This window comes from Anabrus simplex, chromosome 5 (assembly GCF_040414725.1).
Source record: "Anabrus simplex isolate iqAnaSimp1 chromosome 5, ASM4041472v1, whole genome shotgun sequence".
NCBI classification, from domain to species: domain Eukaryota; kingdom Metazoa; phylum Arthropoda; class Insecta; order Orthoptera; family Tettigoniidae; genus Anabrus; species Anabrus simplex.
The window spans coordinates 91,837,080-91,860,869 of NC_090269.1; the positions used below are offsets into that span (position 1 = coordinate 91,837,080).

The 23,790-nt window shown below is 40.0% G+C and overlaps 1 protein-coding gene across 3 annotated transcripts in view; it reads left to right on the forward strand.

Moving 5' to 3' along the window:
* Positions 1-23,790, forward strand: part of mew (multiple edematous wings) — a 288,348-nt gene that overhangs the window by 234,455 nt on the left and 30,103 nt on the right. For all 3 annotated transcript variants that reach the window (XM_067146993.2, XM_067146995.2, XM_068227565.1), the window contains 2 exons: positions 10,503-10,651; positions 17,192-17,439. In XM_067146993.2, the coding sequence (XP_067003094.1) occupies positions 10,503-10,651; positions 17,192-17,439 (397 nt within the window). The remainder of the gene's footprint in view (positions 1-10,502; positions 10,652-17,191; positions 17,440-23,790) is intronic.

Genomic DNA, 23,790 nt, shown 5'->3' on the forward strand with positions numbered 1-23,790 from the left:
AAGCATGGAATGGCGACGAAGAGACGAAGCAGGTCCGGTCAAGGCCAAAACACGCCCATCAGTTCAATTTTTGTTTGTCTCTCTGTTTGTGGCAACATCACGGGAGAACGGCTAAAGATACTTTCTTGAAAATTGGTATTTAAGTTTAGGGATAGCTGGGGTGTGCACTAGTCGATACATACACTCCAGAAACAAAAGTTTGGAACATCAAAGATGCAATGCAAAAATTAAGTTACAGAATGTTGTTTATTGTATCACAGACAGAGATTACCTGGAAATGTAAATTTTTAAAACTCACATTTTCTATATATATATAAAAGAACTTCTCCTGATCGACTGACCGACCGACCGACCGACTGACCATCGCCGAGCCGAAACTACTGGACGTAGTGAAATGAAATTTTGGGGATACATTCATATTAACATGTAGATGCTCGCTAAGGGAGGATTTTTGGATATTCCGTCGCTAAGGGGGTGAAAATGGGGATTAATTTTTAAAATGAGATTATCTATATCTCAAAAACTTTAAGGTTTAGAGTAATAAAAATTGGTATTTGGTATCTCCTTTAAAAATAAAGAAACACGTATGTTTTTGTTTTTTGTTTGTTCCTGTTAAAGTAAAGAAACAGGTATTCTCAGAAAATCCAATAAAGGGAGGGGGGGGGGGTGAAAAATTGAAAAATTAATTTAATTAATTGTATTAGGATACTTACATTTAATAAAAACTAAAGTTGTTACAGACGTGAAAATTGGTATTTAGATCTTCTTTAAAAAATAAAATGACGCGTTTGGGGGGGGGGGGAGTTGAATTCGTTTCATGAGGACACATATCTCAAAAACTGAAGATAATCAGTATTTAGAAGATCCTTTACTACTAAAGAAACAAATAAATACTTTTTGCTGGAAAATTCACTTAAGGGGTGGGGGAGTGTGAAAGTAAGTGAAAAAAAAAAGTGAATTATTTTTATGGGAATACTTATATCTCAAAACTGAAAGTAACACTCGTGAACATTGGTATTTGGAATCTCCTTTAAACATAAAGAAACACGCCTTCCTTTTTTTGGGGGGGGGGGGAGGGTTAATCAACTTAACCGCGGTGGGGTGAAAACGGAGGTGAGACCAATTGATTTTACTGTTCCTAATGTACTTATAAGGAGCTTCCTTGGTTCAGGCAGCAGCACGCTGGCCTCTCACCGCTGGGTTTCGTGGTTCAAATCCCGGTCACTCCATGTGAGATTTGAGCTGGACAAAGCGGAGGCGGGACATGTTTTTCTCCGGGTACTCCGGTTTTCCCTGTCATCATTCATATTTGTCATTCATTAATCATTGCCCCAGAGGAGTGCGACAGGCTTCGACAGCCGGCACAATTCCTATCCTCACTGCTAGCTGGGGGCTTATTCATTCCATTCCTGACCCGTTTGAATGACTGGAAACAGGCTGTGGATTTTCAATGTACTTATTCTGATCATAAACCGATCATTTTTAATTTTTCCTGGGTTCGTTTTCAAGAGCCATCTTTTCCTTTGGAGGACCTTCTTAGATTACAGTAAATTCTTCTGGCATATAAATACAAATTTAAACACATTTGAAATAAACGATAGGTATAAGATTGACCGTGCAGTTGTTCACCTCTATAATAAGGTCAATAATGCTCGGAAGTATGTCATTCGTATTGCCAGAAGTCCTACGTACTTTACTTGCCTACGGGCGACAATGGTGCTGGTCATATTGTCATCAATGACAATGGCAGCAGATGTAATTTACCGCCAAGTAGAGGTCTTGCATCTTGCTGTGGGGTCCAGAACATCAATAATAATAATAATAATAATAATAATAATAATAATAATAATAATAATAATAATAATAATAATGTTCTGGACCGTCATCAAAATGTGCGGACGTGCTGGAAACGGGTCCTGGACGGGTAATGACTACGATTGCAGTCCGGCCGCGGGTTCAGTACCGCCAAGGCACCTAAGATGACACCACGCCGGATCTCCTCAAGGATTTGATCCATATTTAAAATGCTTATAGGAAAAGATGGCAAAGATTTAGGGACCCAACTGACCGGGTGGAATACCTAGACCTAGCCCGGGAAGTACAAAATCGATTGCTGGAAAAAAAAAAAAGATCGAAAAGTGGGAGGAATGTTGCCTTAATCTCTCAGAAAATGAGTCAGATCGCAAATTTTGGCGGAATCTCTCAGAAAATGAGTTGGATCGTAAATATAGGCGGGTTATATATAAAACGATAAGCATTCAATTATAAATTTCAGTATAATACTGTAGCGAAGCACGGGTATCTTGCTAGTAAGAAATTGACAAGAAAGTCCTCATTCTCAATACAATATATCAAGTAATTAATATTACTTCAGTCTTGGGACTGGTTTCAGCAACTTAGTGGCCATCTTCAGCCACTATAGAGGTAAGTCTGTAAGTCTCATAAATAATTTTTCTCCTTTTTAATTTCGTTTCTGTATGTTCATTCATTATTCATTCGTAATTCTGGCTATCATTTCCAGATTTACTTCTTTGCCTGCGGTCCTTTGCTAGTTACTTTACATCGCACCGACACGGACAGGTCTTATGACGACGATGGGATAGGAAAGGGCTAGGAGTGGGAAGGAAGCAGCCATGGCCTTAATTAAAGTACAGCGCCGGCATTTGCCTGGTGTGAAAATGGGAAACCATGGAAAACCATCTTCAGGGGTGCCGACAGTGGGATTCGAACCCACTATCTCCCAGATGCAAGCTTGCAGCTGCACGCCCCTAACCACACGGCCAGCTCGCCTGGTGCCTGAGGTCCTAAGTCAACTGACAAGAAGGTCATAGCCATAATTTTTGTTATTATATATATTTTAATGTTATAATTATTCCTGCAACATTGTCTTTGTCTGGTATGCATATGTTTTCATAATCGCATAATCTGTTTAATTTTTATTTGGCTAAAAATGGCCACTGAGTGGCTGAAACTGGTCCCAAGACTGATGTAATACTATGGATAGGTCATTGTCTGGGAAAGGAGGATGCCATCAAGAAAGAAGCACTTGGATGGAATCCGCAAGGAACAAGAAAAAGAGGAAGACCAAGGATGACCTGGAGGAGAATTTATTTCTTATAACTGCACTTCAATACGGAATAGAAATGAAATTTATAGCTTATAATCAGCAGAACATTTTGAAACATTTTTCGTCGCCTCACTTCCTGCTGTTTAATGCACTGAGTAGTAATATTCAGTGAGCGAGCTCCTTTCAGAGAACACTGCAGGGGAACTGTACTAACATAATAATACAGAGATGCTTACAGACTCTGACAGTGATAGTGTTTTATCTACAAGTAATGCAGTAAAATGCTGGTTACTTTCCAGTATGAGAAGAAAATATAGCATACATCCAGTCAGTGAGGAATGAACCAAACAAGGAGAGTTCTATAAATTGTATCAACAGCTTAAAATGTACCCAGACAGATTTTATGAATATTTAAGAATGTCTCAGTTGATGTTTAATTACATCTGAAACCTAATAGAACCTAAAATCCAAAAAATTGTACACTAACTTGTGATGCTACAATTGGCAGCAACCTCTCCCCAATATTTATCTAGAACGTATCTATTATGATAGCAGATAAAAAGGAGAAAATGGGGATGGATAGGTCATTGTCTGAGAAAGGAGGATGTCATCAAGAAAGAAGCACTTGGATTGAATCTGCAAGGAGCAAGAAAAAGAGGAAAACCAAGGATGACGTGGAGAAGTATGGAGGAAGAGATGAGGTAGGATGGCAAATCCTGGTCAGACTTACAGCTGATTGCCAGGAGATGGAACCGATGGAGGACTTTTGTTGCAGCCCTTTGCTCCGAAAGGGAGACACAGGATACAAGTCAAGTAAGTCATCTATTATGATGCGATTTGTGATGCTCGTTCCATGTAGCAGTCTTTCGGAAAATTTCACTAATTAATTGCTCCTTATTCATGGGGACAGGGCTACAACACAGCACGTCAGCACGACCAGCGATTCCACAACAGCGAGACATCGCATAGAGCGGACAGTATGATGACCTTGAGAGAACCAATCACGTTGCTAGTTCCAGGCAGCTGCAGCCTGAAATATCAAACCAATTTGATTCCCGGTGAACAGTGAGGTGTGCGGCTCCAACATGTTTTAAGTCATTTGCTACTGTTAGTTTGTTCCCTGATTGCCACACGGCAAGGTGAACAACTCCAACCATTCAGGGCCTGCTCTGGTATTGTTCAGATCTCTGGCACACTGTGGTTTCCTTGCGATCAGTACATTGATGTCATCTTGAGGAAGAAAGTCCCATTCCGTACTGCTAACTCCAATGAGGCCTGGGAGTGACTGTGGAGTTCATGCCAATTCATATGCTTGATACCCACCTCTCCCATGAAGTTCCTGGCTGATGCACTTTGATGAGGGAGAGTATTGTCATCAATGAAAACGAATTCAGCATCATATTCATCCCTAAAGGGTTTGTACAAATAGTTAAAGAATTTCATCGGTATACCTCTGGGCAGTTAACATCCATCGAATTGGTATCAAAAGTGTACGACGGCCAAGCAAATCCCAGCCCAAAACACCACCACCTTCAAATATACACACCTCTTGAAAATGCTGATACTCTCCACCACATCCTTTACATCCCCACTCCCTTTGTCATTGTATATCTGGCCTAAGTGATATCAGTGTTTCATCTGCAAACATGACATTACGCTATTCATCCAACACCCAATTAAGATGTTGGATGGTCCATTGTCTCTCAGCACTATGGCGATTGTCTGGTGTAACATGTCAGATCGGTCGAAATGACCTTAATTGGGCACTGCGCAGCCGATTACGTATGGTTTGTGCGGGAACACAGACCCCAGTTTAGCAGTCAAAGTTGGTCTCCTCTGCGCTGTTATGTGGATACTCCGATCTTGACATGGCATTGTCGCCCTCGGTCAGTCTTCACATCATCGGTCTCCTTATAAGATATCAAGGCCATTTTAGTAAACAGTGCTGATGATAATATTTATTATTAATTACAAATAGTCATATCGGCATACTATTTTAATCCATAACCGGTTTTTGGTAAGGTCCATCATCAGTGTTAAAATTATTTACAACATTTAAGTCCACATGAGTGTGTCATCAAATTGAAAATAAGTTCAAATGGAGTGCTGTTGAAGGCCTGGCTGCTGCAGCTGGACTTATATGTTGTAAATAATTTTAACACTGTTGATGGACCTTAGAGTCTGAAAACCAGTTATGTATTAAAATAGTGTGCTGATACGACTGTTTGTGATTAATAATAATAATAATAATAATAATAAATAATAATAATGTTTTTGACACTGCACGTTGGGTAACCCCCTACGATGTGTGATACTGCTGCTTGTATATGTCCACCCTGAATCAATGCCACAATTCTGGCTCAGTCAAACTGGGAAATATGCATTGCGTATGAAATATACACACTAACTGAAGCTCATACTGCGCTTTATACGCTATTGCCATTCCTTCACTTGAAATGGTATAGTTCACCCCAGGCTCAATACAGGCAACATCTTCTGTATTGTAAACAAGCAGTTGAATTACTTGTAGGTATACAGTGCTCTCTACCACTTACAACTATACATGCCCTATCACATAACTAGCTTAATCCCACAATATTCCAAACTTCTTTTGAAGTGTATATTATTTGATTAGTATACATGGCTTATGCCTTTGCTGGCAGGACCTGTTGTTTACAGTGCACTATGTCTTCTGGTATAGGCTAGAGCAATTTTGTTGCTTTCATAGATCTGCCTCTGTCTTATCCTTGGCTTTGACAATATGAAAGTGACTGAGGTATGAGCGATGCTAGTAATGCCAATCCTTATGCAGCCAGTCCCTGCTATGAATGGTGTGAAAATGTTGCTCATAGGGTCGGTTGGTGTACTGTATGCATTTCAGTGGGCTTGGCAGACTGATATGTAATAGCAACTCTGGCTCGGTGAGGAAAGCAACGGGAAACTACCTCACTCCTCATTTCCCTAGTACGCCTCTTGAGTGATGCCTAGGCCATCTATGACAGCTGATGACAGAGCTGTTGAGGATCCCACCAGCGGAATCGCTGACGGACTGAACATAGCTTAGCAATAAATGGGGCTAAAACAGGAAATATCAGATTTGTCCGTTGGTGTTAGCTGTATCAATAAACTGTATATAATAAAAGTTGTGCTAAATATCATCACCATCATTGGCATGGCAGCCCTCTGTGGGCCTTGGCATTCTGAAGTTTTCCCCATTCTTTCCTATTAAATGCAGACTTCCTCCAATTCTTGATTCCAATTACTTCTACATCCTCTCTCACCCCTTCTTCCCACCTTAACTTTGGTCTGCCAACTTTCCTGGTTCCATGTGGTACTGCATTAAATATCTTCTTTATCATTCTGTCATTAGCACGTAGCACATGTCCTGCCCAGTCCAACCTTCTGATCTTTATGCAATTCACAATGTCTGGTTCATTATATAAATGATACAATTCATTATTATATCTTCTTCTCCAGATACTGTTTCCCTCCACTGGCCCAAAAATTTGCCTCAAAATCCTTCTTCCAAATATACCAAGCTGTCCTTCATCAGATTTTGAGTGTGTTCAGGTCTCAGCACCATATGTTAATACAGGCTTAGTAAAACTTTATACATCAGGACTTTAGTTTCCTGAACAGCAGCTTAGACTTCAGATGCTTTCTGAGGCCATGATAGCACTTCTTAGCAGACAGTATAAGTTTTTGTATTTCAGAACTAACATTGTTCTTGGAATTAACTTCTGATCCAAGGTAGGTAAAGCTACGCACAACATCAAACTTATACGACCCAATTTCTGTGAATGTAATTCCACTAGGGTAGTCTGTCTTGGTTACTGGCATGTACTTAGTTTTTCCTTCATTAATGTATAAATTCATCTTTCTCATTGCTTTTTCAAAGCTTGTGAAAGCTTCTCTCTTTGCTCTTGGTGTTCTTGCGATTGTATTAATATCACTTTGAACTGATTTATGTAAGATGGTTTGCCTTGCGTCGATACCTGCATCTCTAATAACCTTCTCCAAAGCTATATTGAACAAAAGGCATGATAATGAATCTCCTTGCCTAACTCCATTCTTGGTCTTTACAGCACTCAGTAACATATTCTGTATCGTAATTTGGTTCCGAATATTTTCCATAGTTGTGCTAAATATAATTACAGATAATTTATGTTTCATGTGTTTTTACTGCATGAGGAATAATAACAGAGATATTTCCATTTATTACATTTTTCACAAACTTCCAAATCTCTTCAGAAATATTTTCAGTCTCATCTTTGCCTTTGATGATATATAAGTTGATTTTTTATTAGCAGTAAGCCTGCTGTAGCACCACCGTGAAACAGAGCAAATGAACGTGCCCTTCCCTCTCCATGGACGTGCGCAGTGATGACAGGAAAAGAGCAGTTCTGAACTAGCATTCATGGAATACAGTCGCAGTGTTTTCAGAGCAACAGCAGAGGTGCTGGATACAACCACGGTTGACCTGCATGTCTGGGTAGATGGTGGTAATGATGAGGTAGGGAGACGGTGAAACCAAGTGTCGGCACATAGCCTGCTCTCGTCAGACAACACCAAGAGGTCTGTTTAAGGCTTAACATCCCCATCCAATGGACAAATCACCATTGATGGCATCATATGCCCCCGCTGCTGAGAGGTTTGGAATTGAATTCAGGCTTTTGACACGCAATCTGGTGATACCACCACCTCTTCTACCCTGCCAGCTGATGTTGTGATGGTGGCATTTTTTTCCACCAGTGGGACTTGAATCAGACCTTAACAGTCATGGCCACCAGGCAGGCTAAAATATGAGGGTCATTGTATTGTTTTTGTAACCTATATCTGGTTCCAGTTAGTATCACTGTAGAAGGTGACAGTGGCTGACTTAAATGTTTCATTCTAGTTTGCTTAGTATAGATCTAGTTGACAGCGCCCTCATATTGATATTTTGAAATCATACCAATAGTGCTAATAATTACGACATTCCCAGTTTAGCTGTGGTATAGTACATATTTGTTTTATGCGTCGGTCTACAAGTGCTAATAATTACGACATTCTCTATGTAATACCAATATAAATGGTCCCCTATTGGACATTATAATTTTTCCAGCTAACTCATTCATGGTTGCGAGCATTTTGCCCCAGTGTGCTAAGTTGGGCTCATCAGTTGGGGGGCGAAACGCTGGTAACCAGGAATGAGTTAGCTGGAAAATTTATAATGTCCAGTAACAGACCATTTATATTGGTATTATAAATTTACTCATTCGAGACAAATATTTCAGGTTCCCTTTGGGAATCAACATCTATATCATTCTCTGTTGTAGTCGCAGTATAATAGATATTTGCGTTCTGTGTCAGCCTGCAAGTGCTAATAATTACAACATTCTCCGTACATTGGCAGTGAATAGCTATTACATGGCAATCTTGATAGACATGAGTCTAACCGACACTGTGTTGACACTTGTTATATTGTTGTGGTAGTGCTGGTCAACCACTATTGCCACACCATTACGTGCAGTACTTGTACTAAGATAGATAACTTCATAGCCATCCCCAATTTCTTTCACTTTTGAACCTCTCCACTTGGTCTCTTGTATGCAGACAATATTGATATGTCTGTTATTTGGCATTTTTGTTAGCTCACAACGTTGTTCAGTCAACGTTCCAATCTTAACTGTAGCAAATCTTAGTCTTACTTGTCAATGTTGTTGTTGGACTGGCTTCTTTAACCTTCCCCGTCCACAGGACCCTCACACATTTCACACGTTCACTCGGGCAGGAGTGGCTTACGTTGCTTTGGGGGAACGCCCTAGCACAATCCGAATTTCGAAGAGATGCATCTGTTGATACGAGAAGAAATACCTCAACCTACAGGTATCTTCATCTGTCGTCAGGGGCATTTTATACCTACTGTCAGGATTAAAAGAGGCCATTCTTAACCTGGAGTACAGATGCCTTTCACAACTGCCTCTAACATGAGGAAGAACAGACACTATCCACTACACACACACTACACACTACATGGCAGTAACATCTCTCCCTCCGCTACAACAGCGTAGTAGGTTCATGGCAAGTATTTTTTTTTTAAATGCTGTTTGTTTGGGGCGTCGACCTATAGAGATCTTTTGCCCCTACTTGCTCCATATGATATGAACCTGCGTGTAATTGGAATTGCGGAAGTGTAGAGTGTTGAATGTGAGGAAAGGAACATTAAGGACGACACAAACACCCAGTCTCCAAGCCAGGGATATTAATCATTTACAATTAAAAACCCCTGACCCGGCCAGGAATCTAATGTGGGGCCGCCGGGTGACAGGCGGATGCGTTGCCTCCTACACCGCGGGGCCGCACATTGCAAGTAATAATTGACTAGTAGAATAAAATAGTAATAGCAGTAATTATTATAAACACATGGTAAATAGTTATGCAATATTAATAATACAATGTCTTGTTCTGTGGCTAACTGGCTAGCATGCTGGCCATTGGTCCAAGGGGATCCCAGGTTTGATTCCTGACCAGCTCGAATATTTTAACCTTCATTGATGTTTTCCTCCGACTTGGGGACTGGATGTATATGCCGTTTCCAACATTAGATTTCCTAGGTTGGGCCGATGTTCAGGTCGCCATGGATATCAGCTCGAAAGACCTGCGTCAGTGCCTGTCCAGAGGCTACATGCCATTATTAATAAAACGGTAACATCCAAACTTAATTCCTTGGTTATTATTATTATTATTATTATTATTATTATTATTATTATTATTATTATTATTTCTCCTAAAATACAAGGGAGTAAAGTCCGATAATAAAATATTTTAAATAACAATTTTCATTTACCAGCCTGTGCCATTTCACTATTGTAAAAAGAACATATTCTCTGTGTGATGCATTCACAAAAACGTTTTTTCTTAGATAAATTGAAAGCATGTAATTCTTGCTTTCCGTGTGCATTTCTCATAGAAATGCATCTCTTGGTGCTGTTTAGTGAAGGGTGATCGTTTTATTCAAGCCTGCTTGCAGTTTCACTGTGGACTCGGGCACACAACTTTTGCTTGCTGACGCTCCAGTCCATTTGGCGGGCCACTTCTCTACTTCTTTATACTCTGTTGACCTTGCAGTCCAAGCTTATTGGTTATCACTATTTGTTAGTAGATGAGAGAGCTGTTTCTGTTGTTCTGTCCTGTACGTGTAAAAGGGAAGAAATAGTCAACTTCTCAAAAGAAGACTTGCAACGAATTCATGAAAATTTGTTAATATGCTTTATGTTGATCCATAAGAATGTGTGCACTTCAGCCTGCTGAAGGGACTGGAATGTCAGCAGACACCGCTTGGTGCATGCCTGAAGTCACAGTACAACTGCAAGTGGACCTGCATAAAATGATGCCCCTACAGTTGAATGTAATGTGTAAGGAGTTAATCTTAACGTGACATTGTATGTTACAGGCAGGAAGACCCATACCGAACTTATTTTGGGTAAGCATGACCAGGTGGATGTCAATATAACTGTGCACAACGTCAACGAATCGGCATATGCAGCACAACTCTACATCTTCCATCCACCTAGCCTGGAGTTCATGACATTCAAATCCGAGGTACATTACATCAAATAAAGAAGTGTCAAATCAAGTCTTATGTAGAAAGATTGTCATCACCATCATAATAATGATATCCTTTGACATGGTCTATGAATTTGGCTCTCCATGTCTCTCTATCCTCACCTTCCTCCTTCAGCTTCTAGAACTTTAAATCTACTAACATTTACATTCTTCTTCTCCCAGGCCCCTGTATTCCTCTGACCTACCTTCCAAAGGCAGTTTCTTCTCAGGATATGTCCTCTGGAAAATTGTGTTGAGGATTGTTCTCCTCTTGGGCCAACTTAGGACCTGTTCATTTTTCACCATCCACATTATTTTCTTTCTTTTTCTTTCTCCAGCACCACATTTCAAAACTCTCCAGATATTCCTCTCCACTTTGCTCAGTGTCAATGTTCCTAATCCGTATGGACGAAATGTACCTGTTGTGTGACTTTTCTTAGTTTCTTTTAAGACACATTTTTGTATTGACCAAGGTCGACCAATTGTATAATTTTCTTTTGCTGTATATTTTCTTTTGCTGTACATTCAAAGAGGAACAACACAAATATGAGATTCTTATAATCCATACGAAGCGATGCACCAGCAACCTCTTCTTATGGAACACAGCCTTAGCCATGGTGATTGGTGATCTGATTTACGTACTGCAGTGGGCATCTCTCGTCAGAAGGTATTTGAACTGGTTGACTTTTCTTGTTGTTGTTTTCCCACCATGATTCTCATAGGCTGGTTTCTTCTCAATATTCCCATCATGTTCAACTTGTTGATGTGGATTTCCATTCCATAGTTCCTTCTTATGTCAACCAGACTATTCATCTTTTCGTGCAGTGTTTCTTCTTGAGCTGCTGAATCAGTACCAAATCATCAGTATACCTGATGGTGCTAACGACTTGGCCTCCTATCATGAAATTTCAGATTCCTCTTGGCCAGCATTTCTCCATAGAGGTTGAGGAAGATGGTTGAAATGCAGCAGCCACGTTGCACGCCTCTTTCTATATACACAGTCTGTTTCTCCATGGTGCAGAAAAATCCTTGTCTCAGATATACAGTAGAAGAATAAGAACAAGAAAATGTCCACCTAATAGAAAAAACATTACAGCAGGTCAGTAGGGGAAGAAGGAGAAATAGAAAGAAGAGACAAGGTCAAGTATGAAAATATGTTTATCCTATTATGCATTCCTGTACATGTTCCTATTTTTCCATACCAGATGTCTCACCTAATCATCATTAGACGCCTTTTCTGTGGTGTCCTGCAAGATATTTTCAATTTTGCCGGGCCGAGTGACTCAGGCGGTTGAGGTGCTGGCGTTCTGACCCCAACTTGACAGGTTCGATCCTGGCTCAGTCCGGTGGTATTTGAAGGTGCTCAAATATGACAGCCTTATGTCGGTAGATTTACTCGCACGTGAAAGAACTCCTGTGGGACTAAATTCCGGCACCTCGGCGTCCCTGAAAACTATAAAAGTAGTTAGTGGGATGTAAAGCCAATAACATTATTATTATTATTATTATTATTATTATTGTTATTGTTATTATTATTATTATTATTATTATTATTATTATTATTATTATTATTATTATTATTATTATTATTATTATTATTTACAATTTTGTTTTTGTAATATGTAGATAGTCAGCCCAAATAAAGACTGCTCATCAGATGCAACATGTGACAACGGGTGTCAACGGAAAATGTTGTTTAAGTTCTCGCTGAAAACAAAATGTTGTTTAAAAAGCAATTTTATGTGCGCATAGAAGCGTCAAATGAGTCTGTTGTGATATTCTGTTCAAGGATATTTATTGATGGTGACAGCGCAACAAGGGGAATGATTAGCATTTCTAGTAGCGGCTGAGTGAGATTGCTGTATAACAGTAGTGTGCAGACAGCACTGCACCGAGCAAGTGGCCACACGGTTTGGGTCATGCAGCTATCAGCTTGCATTCGGGAGATAGTGGATTTGAACCCCTCTGTCGGCAGCAATGGAGATAGTTTTCTGTAGTTTCCTATTTTCACACCAGGCAAATGCTGGGACTGTACTTTAATTAAGGCCACGATCGCCTCCTTCTCACTCCTAGGCCTTTCCTATCCCATTGTCGCCATAACACCTATCTGTGTCGGTGTGACGTAAAGCAAATTTCTTTTTTTTTTAAAAGAAAAAAGGCAGCTTAACCAGGGAAGCTGTATTATCACCATCAAAAAATATTTTTGAACGTCATATCATACAGTAGAATAATTTGAGGCTGCTCTATCGATTACACTTTTAATAACATTTGGTTTACAATGAAAACCTAAAATGAGCAGTTTTTGTTTGGGCTGACTACCTACACATTCCAGAAATGAACTTGAAAATCTCTTTCTTCCTTCCTTCCTTCCTTCCTTCCTTCCTTCCTTCCTTCCTTCCTTCCTTCCTTCCTTCCTTTCTTTCTTTCTTTCTTTCTCTCTTTCCTTCCTTCTTTCAACATTGCCGTTTACAGAGCTTACCTCCAATTACAAAAGGCAGTACGTAGTACATACAGACAATTTTAAGAATTAAAAACAGATTGAAAACAGAAAGAAGAGAACAAAACAAAATTAGTCTGTCTCGCAGACAGAGCATCTTCATGTACAAATATAATTTGTTTTTTAAATTCTATTAAGTGCATTAATTAATATTATCAGTGGAAAAACTACAGTAATAAGAAATTCCCTTAGACAAAATTTACAATGAAGTAATGTATATAGCAATATATTGGAATACTTAGTTAATACTAACCATAGAAAAACTTCACAAATCAAATTATGTAAACCAACATGGAACAGAAATTCACAAATTCGCATTGCAACAGCAATATTGTTAACATGTAAGGATATTTGATTAAACTGTTCATATATTTTAACCAGTGGTGAATTTCTTTGACTATCAGATGTGTAATGTCCACAGTAAAGTTGTTGCCATGTCCTCAGATTAGTTTTTACACTGAAGTTCACCCTACCAAGTAAATTGCTATCTATTATACACTTATTATTTTATACAAAAATACTTGCTGAATATCTTCTCTTCGATTAATAGGAGTGGAGAAATTAAATTCCTGAATTAAGTCTTTATAAGAGACTCTTCCCTTTAGAGCCGAACTTTGTATGACTTTTCTACAGTGTGTCCCACTGCCAGCGGGGCCGGCATGACATGCACACTCCAAGCGCTGTATTCATAACCTCATGCTGACTCAATTGCATAGCCAAGAGGCGGTCAGTTACTGGAGTTTGTGTGTCATGGGAAGCCGTGAAGTGATGTGTTCTTTGCAAGATCACGTATGGCTGAATTACTGTAGAATTAATTAGATTAATTATATTATTGCACCTTTGAAATGCCAGTGAAATTCACGTTTGAACAAAGAGTATGTATGGCATATATGTAACATATATCTGTGTCGGTGTGACGTAAAGCAAATGGCACTAGCCATGCGTCTTGGTAGGTGTGCTAGGTACCAACTGATGAACCCAGCCTAGCACACGAGGGCGAAACGCTGGCAACCAGGAATGAGTTAGCTGGAAAATTTATAATGTCCAATAATGGACCATTTATATTGGTATTATAAATTTACTCATTCAGAACAAATATTACAGATTCCCTATGGGAATCAACATGTGTATTATATATGTAACAACCGAGTCGTGACGAGAGGTGTGCATGCGAATTTCAGGAGAGATTTCTTGAGGTTCCAGTTCCAGATAGAGAAACTGATGCCTTGTGAATAAATTAAGAACAACGGGATCACTTAATGCTGAAATTCCTAAACTGAAACAACAGGTTCTATCGGAAGAATAAATTGACGACATGTAGCGCATCATTCGAACGATCTCCCACTAAATCTGCACAACGTGTTGCATAACAAATCGGTATCTCAAAATCCTCAGTACATAGGGCTACTAAAATATTGAAATTAAAACCTTACAGAGTGACTATCATCCACTAATTACGACCCTGTGATGATGAAGCCAGTGTACATTTCTGCAATTAGACATTGCAGACGGTTTCTGATGGCAGTTTTGACTCACACTTAATAATTTTCTCAATTGACGCATGGTTTCATTTGAGTGGTCATGTATCTTCACAAAACAATAGGTATTGGAGCACTTAAAATCTGCGATTAAATCGTGAAGTTCCTTAACATGACCAGAAAATTGGTGTGTGGTGTGCTGTAACTGCAGAACGGATATTAGGCCCCATATTTTCACAAACCACCGGTTTAGCTCACCAGAGAAAAGAGTGAGTCACCCAGTATGTGACTTGATTTGACACTTGTTTGTTAGTTTCCATTACTTATGTTGACCTGTTGGAATAATTCTCTCCTTCTGTGTTTGTCCTGTTTTCGGTGGTCTTTTACCACGTGTGTCCATCTGTATCTTATGTCTCTTCCCTTCCCTTGTGTTTATCCTGCTTTCTTTTTATTCGACACTTCACATGTCAAGACTGAATATCTACCAAGATGACCCCTCATAGAACATTGAAGCCCACCCTCCTGATGAAGCTGGGAAGCAGAAATGAGGTTATTGGGGGCTTGGAAGAATGGAATTGATGAGGAGGGAGTCTACTTGAAGATGGTAGTATATAGGCTGGGTGAGAAGTCCCCATACCCCTATAACTGTTTAGTATCAAATGTTATTTATGCCGGTTGGTAGATATATTACTTCATATTACCCCCCCATGGCGCAACAGCCCCGAAGGGCCATGGCCTACCAAGCGACCACTGCTCAACCCAAAAGTCTGCAGATTATGAGGTGTCATGTTTTTTTTTTTTTTTTTTTTTGCTAGGGGCTTTACGTCGCACCGACACAGATAGGTCTTATGGCGACGATGGGATAGGAAAGGCCTAGGAGTTGGAAGGAAGCGGCCGTGGCCTTAATTAAGGTACAGCCCCAGCATTTGCCTGGTGTGAAAATGGGAAACCACGGAAAACCATCTTCAGGGCTGCCGATAGTGGGATTCGAACCTACTATCTCCCGGATGCAAGCTCACAGCCGCGCGCCTCTACGCGCACGGCCAACTCGCCCGGTAAGGTGTCATGTAGTCAGCACGACAAATCTTCTCGGCCATTATTCTTGGCTTTCTAGACTGGGGCCGCCATCTCGCCGTCATATAGCTCCTCAATTGTAATCATGTAGCCTGAGTGGACTTCGAACCAGCCCTTAGATACAGGTAAAAATCCCTGACCTGGCCGGGAATCGAACCCGGGGCCTCTGGGTAAGAAGCAGGCACGCTACTCCTACACCACGGGGCCAGCTTACTTCTTATTAATTGTTGGAATCAAATATTGGAATACATATTGTCGCAGTCGAGTGTTAGTGTGAAACCATGGCAGATGTGAGCGAGTTACACTATTGAGGAGTGGTTAGTGGCAAGTGTGTGGGTGCATGAACGACGACAAACGAGACAGATTATGGGAGCATTCCAGGAAAGATTTAATAAGGCCCCACCGCGAAAAGCAACACTTATCGATTGGGACAGACATGCTTTTGCCTCAGGCAGTGTCAAAGACAGGCAGCGGAGTGGAAGGAAGAAGATATGAGAAGAAATGTGCTGGAGTTTGTGCTTCGATTGAACAATCTTCTGTGAAGTCTCGACGCGTAAACGTACTTTGGAACTCGGTGTACCGAGGACAACAATGCAAGATTAAATTAAAAAAGACCTTCAGTTCAGACCTTTTCGACCAACATTCGTAAACAAGTTATTGGATAGAGATTGGAATGAGTGCGTTTTAGCATGCTGTGCTTTGTTAACTAAATTCCCAAATGCAGTGAGTTGTGCCAAGCTTATGTTTTCAGATGAATGTGCTATTTATCACAGCTCACATGCTAGAAATGTTGTCGTGTGAGCCAAAGAGAACCCTCATTACAGAGTTAAGTTGGAAAGGAACCTGCCTCACATAATGAGATGGGCAGCGATGACATCACAACATCTGCTTGGACTGTACTTTTTTGAAGGGATTGTGAATGGTGCAAATTATTTACACATGTTACAAACATGCTTAATACATTCTTGCAGTACGCGAGTTCCTAAACAAACATTTCCTAGGAGGGTGGATAGGTCGTGGTTCACTAGCTTCACCAGCTCCCTTGAAATGGCCACCAAGAAGTCCTGACCTCATCACACCTGACAATTTGTTATGGGGAGTCTTTAAGGCATGTCGTTATGCTATAAACGAAGAACTTACCAATGCTGTTGAGGGTGCATTTCACACTGTAACATCAGATATGCTCAGAAATATGTCAAGAAGAATATGGAGTATAGAACTGTGTTTACAGCATGATGGGGAACATACAGAAATATTGGACACGATTTTGTAAGTAACATAACCTAAATAACATTTGATACTAAACAGTTACAGGAGTACGGGGACTTCTCGCCCAGCCTGTAGAAAGATGTAGAAATTGTTCTTGTTTCTTCTTTATATTGCTCCCTCTTCCCACACTGATCAGTCATTGTGTTCCCACGCCACGTTCTTATCTTTCTACATGTGACTCAAAAAAGGGTATTTTTCACTTTTTTTTTTTTTTTCCAGAACAAGCATCAGACGTGTGCCCCCAACAGGTCTGACAATTCAAGTGTCATCTGCTTTTTGGGGAATCCCTTCAAGAGGGGAAGGCCTGCCAACTTTCTCATCAGTTTTGACCCTCGGGGAGTGAAAGACTCGGAGTCGCACCTTAAGATCACATTAATCACCAACTCGACATCCCATGAATCAAGTCCTCAGGGTCCAGTGGATCTGTACACGTCTGTAGTGCGGCAAGCAGAGGTGTCCCTCTCTGGGTGAGTTTAATGTGGATATAGAGTATCCTTGAATACCAACAAATATGGAATGTGTTTATCAGTTTTGCTGTGTTTTAGGTTGTCTGGAGAAGGTGATTACTGTTTAAACCATCTTGCCTCAGCCTACCTGTAGAGATCTGCTTGAAGGAAAATGGGCAATATTTTTGCAATTTTGCAACCAAAATATTTTAAAAGTCAACATGAAATCATTTAACACATATTCAAATGAAAAATCTTGCTAATGCATTAAACTATGAGCATTTTAGGAAAAAATCCTTGAATATATTATTATAGATGGCACAGAAAAATCATTACTCTACTTTGAGAGCAGAAATTTAAAAAGTTTTCTTTGTGATTATTAAACCTAAGAAAGAACATTTACTTCTGAAAAAAAAAAATTTAAAAAAATGATAGCTATACAATTTGTGTACTGCAATTCACTCATGAAGAATGACACTAAAAGTTATTCACTGTACACATCAATTTCATCCATCTTATCTTCTTCACTGTCACCTACACTGTGAGCAGTTGTGGTTGTAGGGATATATTCAGGAGTATAGTCATAACTTTTGACATAATCAGAATGGCTTTTGGCAATAGAGTCACTACTGCTGTCTAAAGCCTCTAAATATAGCTCGTGATCATTAAGGTGTTAAGTCTATAGGGTCTGGCACTGTGATTAGGCAGTGCAAGTCCTGTTGATGTATAAAAAATTAACCATTAGAATGTGGCAGATAACAGAGGTGGTGGTATACAATTCCTAATCACTAGTTTGCCTGGGTATTCCAATCATCTCTGCAGTGCTCATGTCGACTGAGGTCATATGATACCGTTGATGGTGATTCATCCATTGGATGGGGACATTGATCTTTGAGCAGATCCTTTGGGTTGTTATTCGACAGGAGTAGGCAATGCACAGGCTCTGGTTTCACCCTCTCACTACCTCATAATCATCCCACACTACACAACACACAAAATGCTGTAATCTCACTGGGCACAGAAACACACCCACTAGTGTAATGATCTTTGCCTCTGAGGTAAGCAGCAACTAATTCCTTGACTAAAGGTCATGCACACAAATAAATTAAGATCCCAAACTGCCCATCATCACAGCTAATGGATTTGTGTCCAAGTGCCTGGACAATAGGAATAAACTCACACACATCCAAACATTCAAGCACTTGAGAATCATTCAGCCTTTAACTCGACTCAGTCATTGAAATAAAAATACTGACATAAGCACATGTAGGAAAAGAGTAGTAAATATATACCATATACGAACGAATGTAAGCTTATATTTTTTAATGGTAAAGTGTACTGTACCTATAGAAACTGTAGTTGTCTTTTATGCACAGCCTGACATTTAAAAGGGCTCATTTTATTGAAGGTATGCTTGAATAATTCCCCAACTCTCATAGGTTATGCAGTAGGATTGTCCACGAGCATCACAGCTGAGCTCAAGATCATGGTTATACCAAAATTTCTCAAGCTTTAATTGACAATTTTTTTTTCCAATTTGTGGCTTGTGATCTATTGTTGCTTTGCTTGGCTTGGCATCATTCCATTTACTCTTTCGCTGCGGAAGTCAACTTTTGTCGACTTACTTCCCTATAGCATTCGCTGTGGAAATCGACTTTTGTCGACTTGGTACTTTCCTGCTATATTTTCCACGCACTTCTTTAATAAAGGCACATTTAATAATACAAACATCTATAGTCATGTATTGACTATGTACTAAGCATTGTTTGAAAACATTGCCGCGAATACTGGACCTATGTTTACTTGTTATCTTTCACCCGCCTGCCTGCCAACATTCCTGTCAGCTGTCTGGCCGATAGCAGGCTTCACTCAGCAGCTATGAGCGAGCGAAGAAACATTAGTAATGACAGTGACGAAATCTTCAATCTTTTAGTGGCTGATTCTGATTCAGTCTGTTCAGTAAATTTGGACAATGAAACAAGTGATGATGTCATAGTGATTGTTCGGAAGAAAGTGCCAACGAGGAAGATCTTAATTTTGTTTCGGACTAGCAGGATATTAGTGATGGCATTGAAACTTCACTAATGAGAGGAAGAATATTGTACAATAAGCTTCAAAAAAGGGCAATCAGTGCTCCTGACTTCAGAAATTCTGTCATAATCAGACTTCTACGAGAGTATCAGCGCAGTCCACTGGTGACGAGGAAGACCCTCTGATTACATACCTCAAGCGCGCCTGACGGAGACGCACTTTCTTGGGGAGCAGCAGGACAAGAGTCACAAACCTAGTTGTGTTGTTTGTTCCATATTACCAGCAAAATGTTCAGAGAAAGGAAAGGGACTGTGCAAGAGAAAACAGACAGTATTTTTTTGTAAGAATTACCCAGGGCAGCCTGCAATGTGTCCAGTTCCATGTTCGGAGATGTATCTCAGTAATGTGTGTTTCAAGGTCAAATGTCACTGCTAGTTTGCCAAAGTTGACTTAAAAATTGTGCAATGGTGTTGAATGTCACTAACCTTTAACAAAAATTAAATTTCAGTTCATTTGTAAAATACGAAAAAAAATTACATTTTTCTGTAAGTGTTCTGTTTAAAAATAGCGCAGCGAAAGACTTAATATACTTGATTTTGGTCACTTTTCCAGTTGTGGCAGATTGTGTGGAAAGGAGAGGAGTTATGACATATACTTCAAATTGCAGGTTTTGTGTTCGGGAGAACATACTACACTTATGTTCATAAAAAACAGAACACCTTGAAAGACTAGAGCTATGAAATTCATATTCACAGGACATGGTCATTAGTATGTTCTACAGAAACAATTAGCATTTCAGTTACCTAAGTTCAGCATGTGTCCTGTTGCCTGGTGGACACTGGGTACTCCATGGGCACTGATAACTTGTTCCATGCGTGATGGCATTGCTGCATATAAGGCGCGAATGGCGTTCTGGTGTATAGCCATCCATGCTGCATTCACCTGGTTCCACAGTTCATCTTTGGTGGTTGGCATTGGATCACAGCGCCGCACCCGCAGTTTCACCATATCCCACACATTTTCGATTGGCGACAAGTCTGGTGATCTGGCAGGCCAGGGCAACAGTTGGACATCCTGCGACAACAAGAAGGCACTTGTTCGTGCAGCAACTTGTGGTTGTGCTTTGTCCTGCTGAAATATGGCGTCTGGGATGTCGTACAGAAAGGGTATGGCTGCGGATCACAGGATGTCATTTACGTACGTCAAACTGGTTACAGTGCCCTGGACACGCACCAACTGTGATTTGTGGTTGTACCCAATAGTACCCCACACCATAAGGCCTTGTGTTGGCGCTGTATGTCTTGTGTGATTGCAGTCAATGTGATGCCTCTCCCCCCTGTCTGCGGCGAACCAAAATGCAGCCATCATTTTCAAACAAACAGAACCTGGATTTGTCTGAGAACACTATCAGCTGCCATTCCCGTCCCCAATGATGTTGTTCCATACAACATTGCAGTTTAGCATGTTTATGCACATTAGTCAAAGTTAGGCGGAGATGTGGATGACACGCCGGTAACCCAGACCGTAATAAACAGCAATGTACTGTCATTCCTAATAGTGTATACGATGTGTTATACTGTTCCACTGTTGCGCTAGTGCTGAGGAAGACACAGATCTGTCCTGCAGTGCCATTCAGATGAGGTGTCAGTCTTCTCGGGGGGGGGGGACTGGGTGCTGCGAACAGACCCATCTTGTCGTGTTCTACGGCCTTCTGTGAACCATTCTGTACACACCCGTTGCACTGCTGGCACACTTCGTCTCGCACGAACAGCAATTTCCCGGTTGGATGCATCACGTTCTCTCATGCCAATAATGCACCCTCTTTCAAACTCTCTCATTTGACGGTACGGTTCTCGCATACATTTGCAAGGCATCCTACACGTCTGCTCAAGTCACACTGATCCATTACCTTTGGTTTATAACAACAGCGAAAGCTGCAGGCACATTTTACTAGTCGGTGGTGGTGCGCTAAGATATCTATGTGGATCTTGAACCTCAGGATCGACATGGTTCAAATGCTAATCATTTCTTCAGAACATAATATTGCACATGTCCTGTGAATATGGACTTTCTATCTCTAGTCTTTCAAGTTGTTCTGGTTTTTATGAACATGAATGTAATAATGTTTGGGCTGCAAAACAAAACAAAAAAATTGAGGTTTCCGAGTGCAATGTGTGGCATTGGTAGAAAGATGAAGAAAGGTTTAATAATGGCAGCACATCGAAGAAAGACCATTCAGAGTAAAATGAGGCAGAAAAATGTAATGAAACTGATAGGCTTTTACTGTAATTGTTCAGGAGAGAGGAAAGCATGGTTATCTAGTATGTGGCCAGGTTGTTAGATTGAAGGCATTGGAGCTGGGATGGTGTAAATAAATGATGAGGTGTTTGAGGCTGAGTTTTTGGCGTCACACTAGTATTGCACAATACCGGTACTTACCATCAAATTATGTTGATGAATTTGGTCGCCTATCAGCATTACATAATAAAACTGAGGAAAGCCCACAATATTTTATATTAAAACAACATTTCTGTTCTTAGATTTACTTCAGGGCTTATTACATTACCTTAGTTATAGCAGACTCATATATATTCATGTTATGTTCATGAGATATTTACTTTCATTTTTAAAATTTTTCCTGTAAATACTTTCCAAAAATTCAGTTATTAACTTACATTTGGGTCAATACGTAGCTGTAGCAATAAGGAGATATCGATGTTAGAAATAGAGGAAGCCATACAAAAGATGAAGAGTAGTAAATCATACGAGTGGATGAGGTAACTACGGAAATGATAAAAGCAGCAGGACCAATAGGGCTTCACAGTGGCTGTATAGATTATTCTAAATAATCTGCAGGAAGAAAGAGATCCCAGAAGAGTGGGGAAAGGGTTTAATTGTCCTGATATGTAAAAAAGGTGATAAAAAGGAATGTAATAACTACAGAGGGATCACCCTTATTGCCCATGTAGTTAAGATATTTGAGAGAGTATTGGAAGGAAGACTGAGGAGGAAGCTAGAAAGAGAAATGGAAGAAGAACAGTATGGTTTTAGGAAAGACAGATCAACGTTTGACCTGATCTTTACATTAAGACATATGATGGAGAAAAGATGGGAGTTTGGAAAAGGCATAGTGATGACATTTATTGTCATTGAGAAAGCTTATGACAATGGCCCAGGCAGTTGGTATGGGACACATTAAGGAAAAAACAAGTTAACAGAGTGGAAGTGCAAATGATAAAAGCTATGTACAAAAATTGTGTTGGTAGTGTGAAGACTAGTATAGGAAAAACAAAATTGTTTAAAGTTGAAACTGGTCTCCAACAGGGAAGTGTACTTTCCCCCATACTATACATCATAGTCATGGATGAAATTCATAAGAACATTGAACAGAGATTGCAAAGACAGGCAACAAAAGCCATGTTGTTTGCAGTTGATATGTGATATGGGGTGAGGATGAAATGGAAGTGCAAAAACAAATAGATGTATGGAATCAAGAGATAGAAAAATTTGGGATGAAAGTAAGCTCAGAGAAAAGTAAAACAATAGTGATGACAAGGGAAAGGAAGAAGAAAGGTAAAACTGAATGGTAAAATTCTGGAAGTGGTTAAAAGTTTCAAGTAGTTGGGAAGTGTGATCACAGAAGATGGAAAGATGACTGAGGAAATTGGGAAAAGAATACAACAAACAAACAGCTTCTACCAGATTGTAAGGGGTATTTTGTGGAACCAAGATGTCCTGAAGAAATGTAAGAAAGTATTATATTCAACCTATTATGAACCCATACTAACCTATGCAGCTGGATCGTGGACTACAACAAAATGAGAGGAGAGTAGAATACAGGCAGCAGAGATGAAATTCCTGACAAGTATCGAGGGCAAAACCAGAAAGGATAGAATTAGAAATGAAAAGATAAGGAACAGGACAGGAATTTTGAAACTTCAAGACAGGATAGAAACAACAAAGCTTAAGTGGTATGGGCATTAAAATGAGAATGGGAGAAGAGAGAGTGCGAAAAAAAGCTTTTTCAGAGAAGTTAACACGAAAGAGACCACGAGGAAGATCCCGAAAGAGGTGGACGGATTCAGTGTGGGAGTGCATAGAGAAGAGGGGAGGAAAACCAAAAGATGTACTTAAAAAAGGAGAATAGTGTGTGTTGGAGAGACAGGCAGCGATGGAGGTCCTTGAATCACAACCCGACCCGGGAAGCTGGAAACGGGAAATGAAGATGATGATAATGATGACGTAGCTGTCTTTACCATATCATTTGTTAATTTATGTTCCTAATAGGAATTATAGTGTGTTGTTTGGTTCTCCTAACACAGTTTTGCACCACATTCTGTG